This window comes from Phocoena phocoena, chromosome 15, assembly GCF_963924675.1.
Source record: "Phocoena phocoena chromosome 15, mPhoPho1.1, whole genome shotgun sequence".
NCBI classification, from domain to species: Eukaryota; Metazoa; Chordata; class Mammalia; order Artiodactyla; family Phocoenidae; genus Phocoena; species Phocoena phocoena.
The window spans coordinates 63,576,623-63,591,956 of NC_089233.1; the positions used below are offsets into that span (position 1 = coordinate 63,576,623).

The 15,334-nt window shown below is 51.7% G+C and overlaps 1 protein-coding gene across 1 annotated transcript; it reads left to right on the top strand.

Annotated features, from left to right (window-relative positions):
- Positions 1-11,803: 11,803 nt before the first annotated feature.
- TP53INP2 (tumor protein p53 inducible nuclear protein 2) lies at positions 11,804-13,333 on the top strand. The gene is made up of 3 exons (XM_065893561.1): positions 11,804-11,927; positions 12,343-12,631; positions 13,084-13,333. Exons 1-3 carry the CDS (start codon positions 11,804-11,806, stop codon positions 13,331-13,333), a joined length of 663 nt encoding a protein of 220 aa, XP_065749633.1.
- Positions 13,334-15,334: the final 2,001 nt, after the last annotated feature.

Sequence of the window (15,334 nt, forward strand, 5' to 3'; positions counted from 1 at the left end):
CAATCAGAGCCAACAAGATTCAGTTCTGGAATTTTGGACTGAGCCATTTGGGCAATAGGCTTTTTCTTTTCCACGGGTTTGAGCTTGGAAGCACCCAGACCCAGGAGCAGCTGGTAACTTATACATATAAGACAAAGTAAGGCAAGGCCAAGGCTAAGGCCTGACTGATTCTACCAGTAAAGATACAATGAGCCAGTTTTTGATTTAAATGGTGTATTATTTACATAGACAGCAAGAAGAACAAGCCAGCTTCCTGTGATCCTTGTTCCACACACCAAAAAGGATGACACTGAAACAAAAGGGGCTGAACAATTGTAACATGGGTTGTAGGATACCCTATTGCTGAGGAGCCGATCCTAGAGTTCAATTAACAGGTTTTATATTCTGCAGCTCCATTCTGAGTAGGGAGGGCAGAAAGCCCCATATCTCATCAGAGCCTGGGAAGCAATAAGAAAACCGTCTCAGGGCAGCCTCCCAGGGGAGATAGGGAGGCAAGTGGAAGGTGGCCTCACTGCCTTACAAGCCTTCCATTCTCTCATGTTCTGGGAGGATCACAAGGCATTCTGCCAAGACTTAGATAAGCTTTTCATACCTTTGCCAGTGTGGCCTATATGAATGAATACATGCAAGGTCATCGTGGTGCCATGGCAGAGGCATTCCCTTACAGTATCACTGTGTTCACAGAGGGCCTGTCAAAAATTAAGCCAACTCCTAGGAAGTGTTTTGGAGAAATTAGAAAAGACTAGAGCTTAGTTCCATTATTTGGGCCACTGGATCAAGCCTTGCCTGCAGCAATTATTGATGAACATTTCGACCAAATTCCTTTTCTAATTTAATCCAGTTTGAGTTGGATCATTAATTACTTGCAACAAAAATCTCTTAACCAATACAACAGAAGATGGAACTCAGCCTCCCAAAGGACTCTCGACTCTCGTAGACCTCCCTGACTTCAATTACCATTTGTATATTGATGACTCTTAGATCTTTATTTCCAGCTCAGAAATTTCCAGATTTCTCTTGTTGAGATTCAGACATTATGCATCAAACTACCTCCTAGACATTGCCACCTGGTTATCACAAAGTCACTTTAAACTCCAATTATCTAAAACTGAGCTCAGTGTCTTCTTTCCAACAACTCACTCTTCCTCCTTAATTCCTTACCTCTGTGAATGGCGGCACTAATCTTTCAGTTGCTCAGCCAAAAATCTAGGAATCAGCCCTGATACCTCCCACTTTCCCGTCCCTTATATACCTTCTCGCTTTGACCTAAATATCAGTCAAATCCACCTACTCCTTTCCATCTTCACTGCCACCACCCTGGTCTAAGCCACCAGCATTTCTCACCTACATGTCTGCTATTCTCTCCTGACACCACCCTCCATTCTCCAACCATTCTCCATGTCTGACATTTATTGTTGAATGAATGAACAAATGAATGAATGAATATCACTAACCTCTCACTTAAAACCCTTCACTGGCTTTCTTGTACATTTAGTTGAAGAATGAAAGTTCTTGAGACAGTTCATAGGGCCAGCATGATCTATCCCCTTACCTACCTCTCTTGCCTCATCCCCTACTTTTCTGCCCTATTTGCATCTGAAAAAATAAACTATCAGTGGTCATTGCCTTGGTACATTATGCTTTGTGCACCCCACCAGCTACTCAACAGCATCTGTCCTCACTTAGCAAAGTCCCACTTATCCTTCAAGGCTCATTCTTAGGAAGACTTTGATTTCATCAAGGAGTCAGTTCTTTCTATATGCTTCCAAAACACTTAGCAGCTGCCTCTAACCTTCACTCTAATGATCACTATCTGATAATTCTGTTACCTGAAGTTCTTGGGAGTCTGATTCTTCTCTTCATTGTGTCTACTGAATTTTATTCATGGTGGATTGTTTCCTCGTGTATTTCATCAGTTTTTTCCTTGTGGATTATCAGCTGTTTAGAAGGGCTTTATATACAGGAATTCTGTGTAACCTGCAATGGCTGGGGAAAGAGGAGGGGGTCCACGGAGGAGATCCAAAGAGGATTTGTATTAGTTTCTGCTAGGCATCTGAGAGGTACTTTTGGAGTAGGTCTCCTTTGATGTTAATTTCTCAGCCTTGGAGATTCCTAGACATGCAGGTGATGTAAATATGAACCCCACACTCATCACCCCATACTCATCAAGGACAGGCATGCAGTTTCAAATTCTCAGAAGATAGTTTCTTTCCCCTACCCTAAGACCAGGTCAGGATGGACATAGATCCTTTTTGTCTTCTTTGCTAGTACTCAGATGTTTGTTTTTTTGTTTTCCCCTAGTCTGTGCTTTCACTGTGGGTATAGCCCTTCAAGTGTCCTAGATATATCAAGGGTCTCAGTTCCAATCCCTAACTTCATGCAAGCCCAAGCCTTCATCTCCCCAAATGTCTGTTAAAATCCAAATGGTTGCAGGTCCATTAAATGTTAAATGTATTTAAAAGTATGTTTGGGACTTCCCTAGTGGCACAGTGGTTAAGAATCCACCTGCCAGGCTTCCCTGGTGGTGCAGTGGTTGAGAGTCTGCCTGCCAATGCAGGGGACACGGGTTTGTGCCCCGGTCCGGGAAGATCCCACATGCCGCGGAGCGGCTGGGCCCATGAGCCATGGCCGCTGAGCCTGCGCGTCCAGAGCCTGTGCTCCTCAACGGGAGAGGCCACAACAGTGAGAGGCCCACGTACTGCAAAAAACAAAAACAAAAACAAAAAAAAAGAATCTGCCTGCCAACGCAGGGGACATGGTTTCGAGCCCTGGTCCAGGAAGATCCCACATGCCACGGAGCAACTAAGCCCGTGCGCCACAACTACTGAGCCCGCAAGCCACAACTATTGAGCCTGTGTGCTGCAACTACTGAAGCCCATGCTCCACAACAAGGGAAGCCACCACAATGAGAAGCCCACACACCACACAAAGAGTAGCTCCCACTCACCACAACTAGAGAAGGCCCGCATGGAGCAACAAAGACCCAACATAGCCAAAAAATAAATAAATTTATAAAAAAATTTAAAAAAATAAAAGGATGTTTATTGTTTTTATTTCCAGCATTTCCATGTGTTACATGGCAGGAAGTTCCAGATATTGTCAGAAAAGGAAGTCCAGCTCAATACTTAGTAGACAGAACTGTCACTGTCTGTTTACTTGTCTATTTTCTCCGTGAGCATCAAGCTCTGAGAGGGCAGAGACAGGGTCTGACTCATCTCTACGTCAAGACACCCAGCTTAAGACCCTCCCCACCCAGAGTAGAAGTTCAGTGCATTTGTTGATACCAAACCTCCTCTCAGACACTCGTACTGAAGGAGAGTTCAATTTCTCCCACTCCCAATGTAGCCTTTCCTTTGGAGAGAGTCATGTCCCCTGGGTGACTATCTGGCAAGTGGGGGACAGCCTGCCCCTTTTCTGTGTTCATTCCTCCCAACACTTGGCTTATCCACTCAGGATTCTGCAGAGTAGGGCTCAGGGTCTGGATGATCCCAGTGATAACTGGGACTTTGAGCTTTGATCCAGGAGAAAGCACAGGGGCCAGTTCAAGATGAAAACCTAAGGTTCTCATGCACCGTTAGTGGAAGTTAAATTGGTACAACATTGTGGGAGAGCAATTTGATGGCATCTATTGAAATGTTAAGTATGTATACCTATCAATCTTGCAATTCACTTCTTTGATTCTATTCTATTCATAGAAGAGGAGTCACTGTTACATTGTTTGTGGCAGCAAAAAATTGAAAGCCACACAAATGTCCATCAATATGTGTTAAACTAAATAAGCTTTCTTCTGCCATACAATCGGAAACTGTAAGATGGTTTTAGGTTTTGTTTGTAATGAGGAAGATCTGTGTATATTGACATAGGTAGAACTCCTGTGTCATATTACTGAGCGAAATATGTGAGTCTGTAGGACAGAGTATATCATATGACATTTTAAAAAAATTAATTAGGGGCTTCCCTGGTGGCGCAGTGGTTGAGAGTCTGCCTGCCAATGCAGGGGACACGGGTTCATGTCCCGGTCAGGGAAGACCCCACATGCCGCGGAGCGGCTGGGCCCGTGAGCCATGGCCGCTGAGCCTGCACGTCCGGAGCCTCTGCTCCGCAACGGGAGAGGCCACAACAGTGAGAGGCCCACGTACCGCAAAAAAAAAAAGAAAGAAGAAAACATTAATTAATTAATTTATTTTTGGCTGCATTGGGTCTTCACTGCTGCGCGCGGGCTTTCTCTAGTTGCGGCGAGCGGGGGCTGCTCCTTGTTGCAGGCTTCTCATTGCTGTGGCTTCTCTTGTTGCGGGGCACGGGCCCTAGGCGCACAGGCTTCCATAGTTGTGGCACGTGGACTCAGCAGTTGTGGCTGCAGGTTCCAGAGTGCAGCCTCAGTAGTTGTGGCGCATGGGCTTAGTTGCTCCGCGGCATGTGGGATCCTCCCGGACCAGGGCTTGAACCCGTGTCCCCTGCATTGGCAGGCAGGCTCTCAACCACTGCACCACCAGGGAAGTCCTATCATATGACATATTTATGTAGAAAAAAACAAACGAATCTACAAGCAGTATAAATTTGTACATCCTAGAGGCTATTTGGCAGTATCTATCAACCTTTTTTTTTCTTTTTTTTGGCTGTGTTGGGTCATCATTGCTGCACGTGGGCTTTTCTCTAGTTACGGCGAGCTGGGGCTACTGTTCATTGCGGTGCACGGGCTTCTCATTGCAGTGGCTTCTCTTGTTGCAGAGCACCGGCTCTAGGCCACAGTAGTTGTGGCACATGGGCTTAGTAGTTGTGGGGCATGGGCTTAGTTACTCCGCAGCATGTGGGATCTTCCCGGACCAGGGCTTGAACCCATATCCCCTGCATTGGCAGGGGATTCTCAACCCCTGCACCACCAGGGAAGTCCCCAGCTTTTAATCATTGAGCCTTTGATTAGAGTCTACTCTATGCCAGGCCTAGCACAGGCTGAGTGATGGGAGTATATGGACTGAGATCCTGCATTTGGGATGCCCACCATCTACCTGGGAAAACACATACACACAATTAGTCACCATGACTTACTGTTTATTGAACAAATAAATAACTGTACTGTCCATCAAGGTAGCTCTGGACCATGGGTGAGGACAGGAAAGGCTACCTAGAGGAAGACAGGGTGAGTGGAATCTTGAAGACAGGAAAGCTCTGAATTCAGAAAGGTCTGAAGAGGGCATTCCAGGAAAGAGCTTGAGCCAAAGTGTGGTTGTGGGAGAGAGTTGAAGAGACAATGAGGAGTTTGACCTTAGCACAAGGTGTGTGTAAGTGAAGAAGGGGAATAAAGCTGGAGAGAACTGGGGCTGGATCATGGAAGGCCACAAATGCTGTATTAAGGAGCATGGTACTGTGGGAGCCACAGAAGGTTTTAGAGCAGGCAAGTGGTGTGACAAGAGAGGCATGTTAGGGATTATTTACTTTAAGTCAGCGAGAGGTCGAGAGAGGGTATAAGGTTAGCAGGAAGCAGATGTGATGGGCAGAGACTCAGGGTTGCAAAGAATGAGGATGCTTTGGGGACAACCCTCCAAGGGCCAAAACACTGCTCTACATCCCCTACACCCCGGTCAAGCCTCTGGGTATTATTTCCAGGATCCTTCTCCTAGTTGCTAGGACAGAGGAGTCCTTCTAGGGTTTGATATTAGGCTGGGATTTTATCACCAGAGCAGAAGCTCTGGCCTAGCTCACCTCCTGCCTCCTGATGGACCAGATGGACAGCTCACAGACCCGTCCCCACCATCCCTGCTCTACTAAGAAAGGACCCAGAACCTCTGGAGACTCTGAGGATGTGTATTTGTAGTCTTTCAGGCATTTCCCAGGCCACTGGGAATGCTGGGGGCCTAGAATATGGGATTGGAATAAACCTGAGGATGGAGAGTTTGAAAGAATATCTAAAAGGAAAATTGGGACTTCCCTGGTGGCTCAGTGGTTAAGAATCCGCCTGCCAATGCAGGGGACACAAGTTCGATCCCTGGTCCGGGAATATCCCACATGCTGCGGAGCAACTAAGCCCGTGCGCCACAACTACTGAGCCCGTATGCCACAGCTACTGAAGCCCATGTGCCTAGAGCCCATGCTATGCAACAAGAGAAACCACCACAATGAGAAGCCCTCACACCGCAACGAAGAGTAGCCCTTGCTCGCTGCATTTAGAGAAAGCCAGAGCGCAGCAGCCAAAAAAAAAAAAAAAAAGGTAACTGGGTATGTTAGATTTGACAGATAAGGAAATTGAGGCCCAGAGAGGTAACATGACTTGCTTGAGGTCACACAGCAAGTTTGGGGGAAATCAGGGCTGTGCCCAGGTCTCCTGGTGGAGGCTGAAGCACTCTGGGGTTTTGATAATCTGGTGCATGTAGAGAGTGGAGAGAGTTGGAGCCAGGAACTATGGGTTCAAATCCTGGCTCTGCCATTTACTCTAGCTGTGTGACCTTGGGAAGTCACTTAGGCTCTCTGAGGCTGTTTCCTCAACTGGAAAAGGAGGATAACACCCACCTTTTGGGACTGTTGTGAAGATCAAAACACATATAAAGCAGTATAGCACAGTGCCTGGCACTCAGTAAGTGTTCAATAAATGTCAGCTACTGGTCTGGCAGCGGCAATAGTTTCTGTTGAGTGTATTATTGAATATGAATCTACATACTAACAGTTAGTGAGATTTGTCTGTTTCTGTGTGTGTAAATCCGGGCTAATAACCAGTCCCTGCCCTGTCACTTTTCTGTCCAGCCCCTGCAGCAAAATGGGTTAATAAGGTGTGTAAACGTTCCAGTGCTGAGCACTCAATGGTTATTCAGCCCAGAGCAATTCCTCTCCAAGTCCTACTCCGCAAAATTTCCTGTCAGCCTAACCAACTCTTCTATACTGCCGGGTGATCCCCTGGAACCAGAGAAAAGGGATGTCCCCCACCTCTCAAGCCTGCCCAGCTGAGGAAAAATGGGGTGGGAAAGCAGCGAACGCCTACGCTGAGAAGGTGAGACAGAAAAGGGAGAGCAGGGAGAAGGGTGGTGAGGAGGAGGGAGGTGCACGAACTTGGTGTGGAGTTGAGAAAAGGGTAAAGATTGAGGGACGTGGATATAGGATGCAGGTGAAAGGACAAGAGGGGCAGTGCGAGAGGTGAGGGCGCTGAGATAGGCGAAGGGAGTGCAGGAAGATGGGGATCTCGTAGAAAGGAGTGGGAACCCTCCTCTTTGAGAGGTCCGTGGGTCGTCCAGGGGTAGGGGGTCCAAGCTTCCTGCAGTCGCTTCTCCGGGCCGCCGCCCCTAGGATCGGAGTCGGGATCCCGGGGAAGGAGCCACTAGCCAGCGAACCGTGGAGGAGGCGGGGAGGGGGGATCCGCAACATGGGATTGGCCGCCGCTCCGCCGGTCGGTGACGCGAGGCGGGCGGGCCCCTTTGTGACATCACAATCAGCTGTTTGAACGTTCCAATTTGTGCCGTGAGCACAGCAGCGGCGGCTGCACAGACTGAAAGCCTCGCGGGCGAGCGCAGCAGCCCGGAGCGTCCGACACGTACCCCAGCCGCCTTCCCGCCCAGCCCCCGCGATGCGGCCGCGCCTGTGATCAGCCGCCGACCCCGGGACGCCCCGCCTCACAACTACCTCAGCGCCACCTCCGCCTGCCGCACCGCCCCAGTCCCCAGGTGAGTTCCGACCCGCTTTGGCCAGGGGGGTCCCGGAGCCTGGGGACACGCCCCGCGCCCCCAGCTCCCGGGTCTTTGTCTGTCTCCGCCGGCGGCCTCCGGGGCTGCATTCCCGTCTCCGGATTGGCTGCCGCAAGCCCGGTAGACCATGACGTCTCCCGATTTGCATATGACATTGAGACGTCACCAAGGCCGGCACCGCCCCCCTCCCCGCCTCTCGGCTCAGGTCGCTTGTCCTCCGGTGACCCGTTGGGCGCTGGGTCGGGGCTGGGCCTATGGGTCAGTGACGCTGAAAGGCAGCGGGACCAGAGCGTCCTCCAGTTTCCTGGGCTAATCCAGGAGCTGGGGTCAAGCCTCTGATCCCCTACTTTCTTCTTGCGACTTGAGAGAGGTTCCGAAGGCGCTACTGGGTCTAGGTTGGGGGGAGGGGGTTGTCAGGAGTTCAGGGGCCCCTGAAGCTTCGGCTCCAGGTCATTGGGGCAGCGCCAGATGGTGATACAACCCCCTCCCTCTGGCTCCAGGTTCTGCACCCCTGGGACTAACATCATAACTTTCTCCGAATCCCTGACATGTGAGAAGCGCCTTAGCTGACGTCATTCCCAGCCCCCAAACGAGGGGTCTTAGACCCCAGTTCATGGAAGGGAAACTGAGGCGCTGAGAGGGGAAATGGCTTACTCGAAGTCATGCAACCAGTTAGAGTCATGCCTACCTAGTGAGTAGCAGATGCATTAGCCATGGGCACATAGCTAGTAGGAGCTCATTACAAGTAACAAGTTACACATCCTCCTTCCACTGAAGACTCTACCTTGGGCTAAGCACCATTTAAATTTGATAGAGCTCCTAGGTTTCCTCACTCCTGGATCATTTCCCAGGAGGTCTCTGGAGATTGGGTCCCCTTTTGAGGCCCTGACACTCACTCTGTTCTTTGGAGTTGCCAAGCCCAATAAAATCACTGCCTCCTAGCTGTTCTGACCACAGAAATGTGACTCAATGCCTGCCTCAGGGTGTCTCCGATGTTGGGATGGAGTGGAGGTGAGAGTTCCCTCTGTTTGGCTCTTCTTCACCTCCCAGCCCCAGAGTTGTCAGCTAGAGAGGACTGACCTGGCCTAGTGCTAGGGACTACAAGGCTTGTGCTGCCCCTCTCTGCTCACAGAGAGGGACCAGAGAAGGAGCGGGAGAAGGAGAGCCTCTGACTTTCCAAATAGATGGGCCTATGGGCTGGACCAGCAGTCCCATCCCAGCCCAGCCTTTGCTCAAGGATGGCCTGGGTTGGGTAGAGGTGGCTTGGGGCTCCAGTGTTATTCTAGGCACAGCTGCTATAGTTATTAATGGGAACGGTTCTCCCTGGAGCAGAGCTGGGAATGTAAGAACCAGGAACTGTCAGGGCTGGGAAAGAAAAATCCTGGGAGCCTCCCTTAGTGGTCATGAGAGGAGGCAGGCACTGGCTGGCTGGTGAGGTTGTCAGTTCTGGCTCTGTCACTGACTTTCTCTGTGACCTCAGGCAGGGAGCTTCCCCCACCCTAAGCCTCCCTTACCTCAATCTGTTTGTAATTTGAGGACGCCCAGAGTAGACTCTGGTACACAGTGGGTGCTCTGGAAAATGCAGGATGAATCTTGGTGCCAGGAACCTCAGACCCTTTTATAGCTGAGAGAGGCAGTGACTTGATCAAAGTCTGACTCCTGTCTGACTTCCCCGTGTCCCCTGCATCATTATATTTTGGGGGGTTGTTTACTGAGGGCTTCCTGACTGTGTTCACTCTGGACTGAATGCTCAGTGACCTGGGGCTAGGCCTGCTCCGCCACCATCTAGCCATGTGTCTTTGGGTAGATTTATGTCCTCTGATCCTCAGCTTGCAAAATGGGCTGGGTGAATATCATGTCTCCTGAAACACCTATTAACTTCCTTTTCATTTTCTCAGTGAAGCAGTAGGTCCTTGGAAAGAGGGTGTGCCTCAACAAGGCCCCAGTCTTCCCTTCCTTCAGGAGGGGCCAAACTCTCTGGATTTTTGGTAACTGAGTCACTAACTCCCTGTGGCTACAGATGGGCTGGGATATGTGGCTTGTGCTGGGCAGGCACTAGTTGAGAGTGGCCCAACCTTTCATAATCCCGGAAGATCTACCACCAGGGAGGCCAACACCCAGGCAGCACTTTCTCCTGGAGCCCACCGTGGATCTGCAAAATGTATAAGTACTCTCAGGGCATAGAGTTTAGGTGATTCTGTGGCAAGTGTGAAAATATACCCAGGGATCGGGAGAGGTAGCAACAACCATAAGAAATATCCCAGGTGGGTTAGCAATAAGAGTAGAATGCCTCCAAGGAATGGAAGTGTGGACATGCCCCCAGGGAGTTTTATAGAAAGTGTGGAAACATCCTTAGAGGAAGGTGACAAGTGGCTGAGTAGCAAAACTAGCTGTTGGCTATCTTCGGGGACATGTGGAGAGTCAAGCTCCAGGGACATCCAGGGGGCCTGGCCAGCAGTCCCTAGCCCAGGTCTAGTCCTGAGGTAGGCTTGGTGTTTACATTCCTGGAGCAGGGGGTCTCCTTCCTCATCTTCACTGAGGGAAGGACTGATTGAGGGCTTGAGTCCTGGTCAAACCCTCAGTCCTCATACTTAAGGGCTCCTGGGGTCTGATAGCTCCCTCCCTCCATCATCACCTCCCACTGACCTGCTGTCTCCCCGGGGCCAGGCAACCTGATCTTCTTCCTCCTAGCCAGGGATGCTGCCCTTAAGCAGGAGTTTGGGAATAAGGAGTAAGAGGGGGGAGGGCCTGTGGGAATAGGATCTTCATCTGACAGACACAATTGAGGCCTATGCGATCACAGGGTGAGGATGGTAGCTGTTCTGTGGGATTTCTGCTAGGGAGCACTTTTCAAGCCACACAGACTCAAGTAGTGGTTCTTAATCTCTGGGGTCAAGGACCGCTGTTTAGGAAATCATGATGAAAACCAAGGTCCTTCTTTTCAGAAAAATACACATGGACCATGGCCCCAGGCCACTAAGTTAAAAATGCCTAATCCAGACAGATACCCAGCAAAGGCAATGGAGTATAGTGATCTGGAATCTGCATGGGTTAAAATCCTCTGTGTCTTACTAGCTTTGAGATTTTGGGCCAATTATCTTACATCTCTGAGCCTCAGTTTCTTCACCTATAAAAAAGGGATAGGGGCTTCCCTGGTGGCGCAGTGGTTGAGAGTCCGCCTGCTGATGCAGGGGACATGGGTTTGTGCCCTGGTCTGGGAAGATCCCACATGCCGCAGAGCGGCTGGGCCCGTGAGCCATGGCCGCTGAGCCTGCGCGCGTCCAGAGCCTGTGCTCCGCAACGGGAGAGGCCACAACAGTGAGAGGCCCGTGTACCACAAAAAAAAAAAAAAAAAAAGGGATAATAATTATACCCACTTCCTAGAGTAATCATGGGGGTTACATGAGGTAATATAGGTAAAGTGCTTAGTATAGTACTTGGCACATGAATGTTAGCTATATGATGTTGATGATGACGATGATGATGGTGATGATAAATAATCACAATACTGGGCGATTTCTTCCTTGCTTGGAGAACTATTTTTACCCTTCAAGGTCCAGGTTGGATGTCCAATCCTCTGGGGAAACTTCCCTGACAGAGTCTGGTCATATATATCACTCCTAGAGCATGCAACAATATTAATAATTATTAATAATAAACTAGTTGCTTAGTTTATTGAATGCTTAACTCTGTGCCCAGGTGCTGTTCTGAGCACTTTGTATTTAGCTCATTTAATTCTTATGAGAGCCCAGAGAGGATACTGTTATTAGCTCATTTAATTCCTATAAGGGCTGAGAGGAGGATATTATTATCCTTGCCATTTGACAGATGAGAAAACTAAAGCACAGGTAAGTTAAATAACTTCTAAGGTCATACAGAAAACAAAAGATTGAAGGCAGGCTGACTTACCAGAAAGGGAACACAAACACACACAAATACACACACACACACACAGACACACACGAGAAAGCTTTCCCACACATCCTTGTTGTTCCCTTATCACTGTTCTGGGGGCTGGGGGAGGTATCCCCAGCCACAATGGGGAGACCAGTCTGTGGTGCCTCTGACTCCTCTCTACCTCCCAGGTTTCTGCACTGCCATAGGGCAGCCCCCTGAGGCCTCTTCACTCCCCCATCATGCTCCAGCGCCTCACCAGCCTCTTCTTCAGCTCCCCGGCGGCCCCCGAGGACCCCGACTGCCCTCGAGCCTTCGTCTCCGAGGAGGATGAAGTGGATGGCTGGCTCATTATTGACCTGGCGGGTGAGGCCTGAGTCTGGTGCCAGGACTGACTCCTGGGCCTGTGAAGTCGTCATTAGGGCAAGTGGCCGAGCAGTTGAGCAGGGAGCTGCTAAGGGGTTGGGGAGTTCCCCCGGGCCTACTGGGCAAATTGGGGCTGAGGCAGTAATATTGGAGGTGAAGGGTAACAGGGCCCCATCTCATGCAAGCTGGGGCCATGTCCTGGCGGAACAGTGTTGGAGTCCAAACCTCACGCGCCCTAGGGCAGCAGGTCGAGACTGTGGATGCCCATTGGGTATGGTGGGCGGGGCCGCGTGTCGGACTAACGATGCCCTTTCTCTCCCTGCCCCATTGTGTCCGGTGTGTGTGTGCGCGTGTGTGTGTCTCCCTCCCTGCTGCGCCCCCTCCTCCGCATGGCTCCCCCTCCCGCGCCACGTAGACAGCTTCACAGCTCCACCCAGCCCCGGGGCCGCCCCGGCCCCTGCGGGCCGCCCTCCGCCCGCACCCTCCTTGATGGATGAGAGCTGGTTTGTTACCCCTCCGGCCTGTTTTACTGCAGAAGGGCCTGGGCTCGGGCCTGCCCGCCTCCAGAGCAGCCCCCTGGAGGACCTCCTCATCGAGCACCCCAGCATGTCCGTTTACGTGACCGGCAGCACCATAGTGCTGGAGCCTGGACCTCCTTCCCCGCACCCTGACGCCGCCCTGCCAGACGGAGACCTTAGCGACGGGTGAGCTGGCCGGGGGCGGAGCCTGGAGGCCTAGAGAAGCTTGTCTTGGAGGTTAGGGTTCCCGCTGCAGGAGCGAGCCCAGGAGACCCCCTGGCAGTGCCGGGGCTGGGCCTTTAGAGGCGGGTCTTCGAGGCAAAGGGCGGGGCCCATGGGCCGGATGAAGCTAGGCCTGAAGGTAAAGGGGCGGGGCTTTGAGATAGGGAGAGGCGTGGCTTCGTGGCTAGGGCGGGGCTTGAGAGAGACAGAGCTTCGAGGCTTGGGATAGCTGAGACGGTAGGCATCTCCAGGTTGGCTTGGAGGAATGGTTGGTACCCACAAGAAGGGCATTGTGCGCCCCCCCAGGAGCAGAGACCAAATCGTGCGAGGGTGCGGGGACAGGGTGGGAAGTGCCAGCGCTCTCCTCCGTCCCCCACGACTTGTCTAGCCCTGACTGCCTCGCTCTGTCCCCTCAGGGAGTTGGCGCCTGCTCGCCGTGAACCCCGGGCCCTGCACCACGCCGCCCCTCTGCCGGCGCGGGCCACACTGCTGGAGAAGGCGGGCCAGGCGCGGCGCCTGCAGCGGGCCCGGCAGCGGGCCGAGCGCCACGCTCTGAGCGCCAAGGTGGTGCAAAGGCAGAACCGCGCCCGCGAGAGCCGTCCGCGCCGGCCCAAGCACCAGGGCAGCTTTGTCTACCAGCCGTGCCAGCGCCAGTTCAACTACTGAGCTTCCGCCGGCCGTGCCGCAAACCCCTCGCTGACTCCCGACACTTATCCAGCCCCTCCGCCGCAGCCAGTGTGCTGCTTGAGGGGCGCCTGCAGCCCACTTCGGGCTGGACACCACAACCTCCCTTTTTCTTAAGTGTGTGAGGTGGGGGTGATAGCCTCACTCTCTCTCTCTCTCTCTCTCTCTCTCTCTCTCTCTCTCTCCTACTTCTATTTCCCTATCTCTGCTCCTCTAATCCGCCTCTGAACCTCCCCCTCTCCCTTCACCCTCCCACCTTCTGGCCCCTTCTGGCATCTAATCCTCCATCTCCCCTACCGCCGACACTCCGTCGGTTCCCATCCTGATCTTTGCCCTGACATTCTCCATCCCTGCCCTCCGGTCCTCTACTTCTGGCCCACTCCTATTTCTGAGAGTGTCTTCTTCCAGTTTCATATCTGGCTCATTCCCTACCTTCAGCTCCCACTTTACAAGCCTCAGTCTATCTAATGTTTGGCACTGCATTCACTCCTGCTCCCTTATTACTCATTCCCAGTAATTCTCCCACTGAGACTAAAGGGTTCTGCCTTTAGTCTTCCCCTTCCCTCTCCTCTGGGGGCTGGGCTCCTTGGAGTTGCCTAGGTATGGAAAGGTAAGGTATGTGGGAAAGGACTGTGAGATGTGAGTTAGAGGGAGAAGGTGGAGGGAGTCGAGGAAAAGAGGAAACCTATTGAAAATGTAGACAGGTCAGACAGGTTAAGATGCTGTAGGGAGCAGGGCACAATGGGGGCTGGCACGGCGCTTATTCAGAGAGGCCAAGCCCTGCTTTCAAGCTGGAGCCCACATCACTTTTCTACAATGCCACCTCCCAAATCTCTTCCTGAAATCAACCCCTCTGCCGGTTCCTGTATCTGAAAGGCTTAGTTAGTACCTTGCTGCCCTACCCACATCAACCCAGCAGTAAAGGCTGGGCAAGGCCCTGCCATCCTAGACATCTGTTCACATGCCCCAAGGTGCTAGAACTAGCTTAGGAGAGATGCAGGCCAGAGGGATTCTAGGCAGGAGAAGGACACACCCCAGGATAAGAATGCAGAATGATGATGCTGGGGAGGACAAGCTGTGGGGTGAAGCCAACCAAGGAATGGCAGCTAGCCTTCATCTTGCCTCTGGCCTTGTATTTCATACTCTGCCAGGATGGCTAATAAACACTCCTGAGTAGGAGGCCAGGAGCCCCACTGCCACAATCCCCAAATAGTCCCTGTCCAGATTCAGGGCCTTTAGGGGAGCCTCTCTTCATTTTCTTTCCCAGGGCTCCCTTCCTTTCTAGGCTGCTGGGGGGAAATGGGTACCCTATGGTTCCCCTTCCCTTCTCCTCCAGTAAGTACCTGGAAGAGGGAACCTGAATATCTGGGTGAGACAAAGGGGACAGGGGCAGCCAGCTTTCCCCTTCTCACGGTGGGATTGACTTTTTTGGGCTCAGACACCAGCAACAGCCTCTTGGGATGCCCCGAGTTGCTTCCCCTTTCCTCTTTCTGTCCTTTTCTAGTGTGTGCTCTTTCTTCCTTGAAACCTTTAAGATTTCCTATTACATACTAACACAGGTCTTTCCCTTCAATTCTAGGTTTCTAGGCCTCACAGCCAAGCTGAGGCTTACAGAAAACTCTGCAACCCCATGTGGGCAAAGGCAGCTGCCCTCCCTGGCCCTATAACCCTAGGTCTCCAGTGGGGTGTATGGATAAGGGAGGGGGTAGCCCCATGGATGCTGGGATAGGGACAGAGAAAGCCCTGTTGGGGTCTCCTATCCAAGGGAATAAGCCAAATTTACAGTAAGAGCAGATCAAAGTCCCCATGCTGGTCCACTAGGGCCCTAGTAGTTGACAACTTTGCTCCTCTCTCCAAGGTTCTCCTTCAGTTACGACCTAGTCCCTTTTATTCTTCCAGCTACGCCTTGGTTACTTCACAGCCAGCTTAGGGTCTTCAGCACTTCCAAGAGCTGAAACTCCCTCCAACTCTTCTTGCCTACTC

Excerpts from the sequence above, each read along its gene's own strand:
- TP53INP2 (XM_065893561.1), top strand. The coding sequence starts at position 11,804 with ATGCTCCAGCGCCTCACCAGCCTCTTCTTCAGCTCCCCGGCGGCCCCC. Across the intron at positions 11,928-12,342 it reads GCTCATTATTGACCTGGCGG|ACAGCTTCACAGCTCCACCC; the intron begins GTGAGGCCTGAG and ends CGCGCCACGTAG. Across the intron at positions 12,632-13,083 it reads GACGGAGACCTTAGCGACGG|GGAGTTGGCGCCTGCTCGCC; the intron begins GTGAGCTGGCCG and ends CTGTCCCCTCAG.